The following is a 5,566-nucleotide window of genomic DNA, read 5'->3' on the forward strand; positions in this document are numbered from 1 at the left end:
ATGTTTATTGGTTTGTGGTAAAGTAAATAAAACACATAAATGAGCAAAACAACAAGATGTGAAGTAAATATCATATATTAACAATCACAGGTGTTCATATACACTGTTTACAAACTATAGGATACGAGACTTTAGGGTATCAACCCCAACAGTCCTATGCTTCAACACTTGGCCAAATTTCCACCCGTCAAGCTGCAACTCAAAGATACTCAAACGTTTACTCCAATATTTAGAATTTTTCTTCCCTTCAACATAAAATTTAACTTATACTTGGTTTATTTCCTTAATTACTTGCTTAAGTAGGGAAATTGGGATCCAGGTTTCACATTAGAGCTCCTTGACATGGTCGCAGTGAAGTCAAAATCTGAGAAAGTAGTCAAAATCAGTATAAAAGCTCATATAATCAGCCCAAATCACTAAAAACATAATTTAGACAATTCAAAGACATATGATTGCTCATTTTATTTTATTTAGTAAAGTGTCTTTTTACTAAAGAAAAGTACTAAAATACATAGCAAAAAATGCACTTTTTGATATCAATCAAAGGCACGAAGGTTAGTTTTTCGAAGCTAATTCCATAGTTAAAGAGGTAAATAGAGGAGGGGGTTGGTGTGGCTTGAGAATTGAAGTGGGAAAAGATAAAAATGTGGAAATGTAAAGTGCATAAAATAAAAGTGCAAGAAAATATATACAGTCGAACTTAGGAAATAGGATCTACTAATTTGTTCGATTGAATATAAGGTTTCTAAAGATGCTTTCTTATACATGCAAGTGTTTAGCCTACTTATTTGATAATGTTGTGACAAGCGCCCAGATACATTGATTAAGAACTTAATTAAGCTAAGTTGTCGATGGAGTGGGTACGAACGTACTCCATAAACTTCTAACACTTGTATTATAATTAAGGAGTTCGCTATGATGATTAGTCACTAGGTAATGCCCAAGTTATTAACTAATTTCCTTCTTAATCCTAAACCAATTAAGCCAACTATGTGATGTTGGTAATGTCATGCACGCCACACATTCATGGTATGGTTATTACTACTTGATGATTAAACACAGTTAACTGTCACAAGTTACAAATTAATCTTTGGCTTAGCAAATTCTGAAGTTAATATGCAAGGATGATCAAACCTAATATATAACTAAGCATAGAAGTCCAAATAAGACAAGAACCACAAGCATTCAACAAAATACATAAGAGATTAAAGGAAAATTCTCATAATACAAAAATAGGTTTCTCCTACTCCTAAGCTAGCAAACTTATCTTTGCTACAAATGAGATCCAAGATTGAAAACACAATCTGAAATGTTTTTAGTGATTTTAGTGGGGGAACAGTGATGGCGGCATCGTGTGTTGTCCTTTGTCGTTTTGTTATGCTTTCTATTAAAGCTTATGTTTTTCTCTACGATCTTCGACTGATATATGATGGAGGCTTCTTAAATTTTTTAGTTGAATCGAGTTTTCGATAATTAGTTAAAGCAATTCATGCCAATAACTTGTCTTCTTCTCATAAAGAGGTGAATTTTGAAAAGGCTCGTGTATGGATGATAAAGGTTTACGTCAAAGGTTTTTCTTTCATCTCTTGATCTATCAACAAGGTGCAACCTTAAACAATAGACAGTGTTGTTTGGGATGACAACCCCCTTCTTGGCTTTATCTTCGTCTTATGTTCGATATTCCTATTAGTAGCCTATAAGGTTTGTTGAGTTCATAAATTAATGTCTCTATTTATCATTAAAAAAATGCTTAATTGGAGGGGTTATTGTAACTTTGGCATTTTAGGGGTGTCTGGAGCCCCATGGGCTGATTGAGGTATTATAGCTCATTCAAAGTTTGGAATTTATGTTAAGAAAATGAGAGATAAGAGTTATTTTAACCCTATGTTTCAACACAACAGCAATATGTAAATTGGTTAAAATTATGTAAATTAGATAAAATAACTAACTCTTCCTCCCTCCAATATTTTCAATGACTCTACCTGTTAGTGAGCAACTCTGACGACCACCTCTGGCGGTCATCTCTGACGACCACCTCTAATGACCAATTTTTTGTATTAAGTAGTCTTGTTTTATAGTAATTTGATGATAATAAAAGCATTATGAATGTATAACAAATCAAAGAAACTGTAAGACATCAAAACAAGTACCAATCCCACCATTGAATTACATTATCCTTGGAGAGAACAAGACAATGCCCATTACCATTTCATCTCAATTGAAAGAAGAACACGAACCATCTATATCGCAGGCTTTGGCCAATCACAAGAAAACTATATGATGAACCATTGTTGATATGAAAGGAACAAGTCCCTCATTATGCACACATAAGATTTGGAGGAAGTGACTAAGCATTCCATTGAAGGACAGGGAAGACTCAACCCGATAATGCAAGATGTAGTCAGGAAAAAAATTTCCATGCACCCTATTCACCACAAAGGGAAAAATTATTAAAAATATCTTTTTTAAAGTCTGCCCTGTTGCTAAAAAGCACTTTAAAAACGTTTTAATTGCTTTTAATTAATGGCCATATTGTGGATTTTTTTTTTTTAATGTAAGATTCAATGTTAAGTTCGGTAGATTGTATGTTTAATTGGACTTATAATATTGGATCATTGTTAATCTCTCATAAAAAATAGTTAGATTTCATAATAAAAATTGATTATGATTTTACTTAATGCCATGTTTCTTAACGTAATTTTAAGAGATTAGGAATCAATTATGATTGCAAGAAAAAACATGGTTATTAAAAAAAAAAAAACAATCTATAATTTAGTTTCTAAATTCAAACACATCAATGAATACAAGAATTTATAGAAGATATGCATGATTTAATGAATTAAGCATTGAAATCAACACTCCTTGAATGTTTTTATTATTGAAAATTGACATTTCATTTTAAGTTTTCATTAGTTTAAATTCATAACCCATCTTTTTGGATTCCCAAGCATTCATCATCTATAAATATCTAAGTTTAAAAAAAAAAAAAAAGTGTTAAAACTTAACCTTCATGCTTATAAGCAAAAAGGTGTATTATTCATCATTTCACATGCTACATTACATTATATTTTCACATTTCACCATAAAACACATTTTGTGTCTCTCATTCTTTAAACCAGACTACAAAGTACTAAGTTTGACAGAGAAGAACTTGTGTTATGTCGACCATTTTTATCAAGCGCAATCCGATCCATGTGGTCGAAACTCGACACCTTTCAAAAGAAACCCGCGCTTCCAATGCCCTCCATGTTCATACATGTGAAGCTCGATCTCACCGCCATTTTCACAACCACAATTATCGACCAAGAAATCACCACCAGAAATCTCCAACCAGTCCCCTCGTTTCACGGATTGCAGACTTTGTTTGTGTTCTATCTTGCACCCATTTGGCCTCATGAGTTCTATGTTCACAGGAAGCTCCCATCCAGAGGCATTATTGGTTAACTGTATCTTCCATATTACATCGTACACTATTCTTGGTGTGAAAAAAGTTGCACTTACTTTCACGCGTATATCGAACCAAGATACTTGGATACACTCAGCGACTTCATATGTTTGGCTACAAGATTGTGAAACACCATGTATTATTTTATCAATTTCATAATAATTTAGAATTTTTTTTTCAAGGGGCTTTTACTTAAATTATTTGACAATAATTTATAAGTAATCAATTTCAAAATTTGATTATTTCATAACATGATATTATGAAAACGATTCATAACAATTTCATTATCAATCTTGAATTATAATTTGACATTTATGCTCAGAATTCTAGTTCTTAAATCAGGGTCTACCGATAAATATATTGTAAATGTACTTCTCTAAAATATATGTTAGAACTACTACTACTTTTCTTTAAAATGAAGATAATAACCGAGTTGATTTTCTTTTATAACGTCTCTCCATTATATACATACATATACAACGCAGGAATCCACCTTTGTTGCACAAGATATTTGTTAGGAAAAGAGTAGCAGTTGATTTCCAACATGGGATGGGATTTTCAACCGAAATTATTAATTATGTTAATATTTTGAATAAAAATAAAATCCCATATGAAAATAAGAGATGGGTGTATAATGAAGAAATAAATATGGGTTAAAATTATACCCGGATTCCGTTATATTTATCCATCTCCAGTAGCGGGGATCTTGAATCCAGTCAATTGAGAAGCCTCTTGCATATAGAAAGTACCAGTTACTGTTTGTGTTCTTATCAAGGATATATTTCTGCATTCAAATAAGATGAAATTTGAATTTATCTTCTCATGATGAGTAGAATATATATCTCAAAGAATATTATAGTCCTCTTTTTTTTAAAAAAAAAAGAAAAAAACAATATAGTATTTCACATACCTTAGTTCCATTGTTCAAGAAGATCCCCGAAGAGACTTGATGATAAAGGTCATCGAAGGAGGGCCATTGCAATTGCACGTCTGAAGATTTGCAAATAACATCTATGCAATGGCCATACGTCACTTTTGCTCCTAATTTCGATTTTGCTTCCGACCCTTGATCGCACATTTTCGAGGTTCTTTCGATTAAGAGTCGAGATGTGAACTAAGACGGGAATTGACAAGGAATTTATAACTCTTTCTTCGGTACCCAATTTTAAAAGTGGGACATGTGAATCAGTCATTTCCATTACTTTTTTTTATGTCGTGTCTATGTGAATTTGATACCTTTCAAAAGTAAATTATATATTCTCTCTTTTTTTATTACAATTAGATCCTACTAAATATATTATTTTAAATTTAAATTTTGAACGTTCAAATTCAACTGATCATCAAACATTAAATTATTTTGATTAAGTATATTATCCAATTCTATTCTATACAACTAATACTAATTGTGTGATGAATTAATGTACAAGTTATTTAATTTTTTTAATAACATATAAAATTAATAATATTAAGTATTTTGTGGAAAATATTGATTAATTTAATGGAAATTATTTCAAATGATAAACTGTCGAAAATATTTACAAGATATAGTAAAATTTTATATATTTGAAAGACATCTGTCAGCTACTATCATTGATAAATCTACAATTTTATTATATTTTGTAAATATTTTTGTTCATTTTTCTATATTTGAAAGCAGCCCTTAATTTAAATTAATTGACTTTAATTTGTATAATGAATATATTATTGTATGAATTTGTTAATTGTCATAATTGATTATTCAATTAAAGTTATTTATGAGTTTTTCTAGGTATATTTTTACAAAATTATTAAGGTCTGGTTTGGTAACCACTTGATTTTTTTGTTTTGTGTTTTTTAAAGTTAAACCTATAAACGCTGTTTCTATCTCAAAATTTATTGATTTGTTATTTACTTTTTACAACTGTTTAAAAAACCAAAACATATTTTGAAAAGGGGAATTCTTAAAAATAAGAAAAAAAACAAAAATATTTTCAATTTATGGCAAAAACAAATTCCAATTTTCCTTTTTTTTAAATTACCAAAAATACCCTTCTTCCTCGTCGATTTTCCTTTTTTTGAAATTTCATTTGCCACGCTCGCTCGCTGAACTCTGCTTCCTTGTCAATGTCGTGATTTTCCTAC

The 5,566-nt window shown here is 30.5% G+C and overlaps 1 protein-coding gene across 1 annotated transcript; it reads right to left on the reverse strand.

Annotated features, from left to right (window-relative positions):
- Positions 1–3,018: 3,018 nt before the first annotated feature.
- LOC120078203 (lectin-like) lies at positions 3,019–4,560 on the reverse strand. Its single transcript, XM_039032426.1, has 3 exons — positions 4,356–4,560; positions 4,111–4,229; positions 3,019–3,559 (listed from the first exon to the last, which is right to left on the reverse strand). The coding sequence occupies exons 1-3, from the start codon at positions 4,521–4,523 to the stop codon at positions 3,175–3,177; spliced, it is 672 nt and encodes a 223-aa protein (XP_038888354.1). The 5' UTR covers positions 4,524–4,560; the 3' UTR covers positions 3,019–3,174.
- Positions 4,561–5,566: the final 1,006 nt, after the last annotated feature.

This window comes from Benincasa hispida, chromosome 5 (assembly GCF_009727055.1).
Source record: "Benincasa hispida cultivar B227 chromosome 5, ASM972705v1, whole genome shotgun sequence".
NCBI lineage: Eukaryota > Viridiplantae > Streptophyta > Magnoliopsida > Cucurbitales > Cucurbitaceae > Benincasa > Benincasa hispida.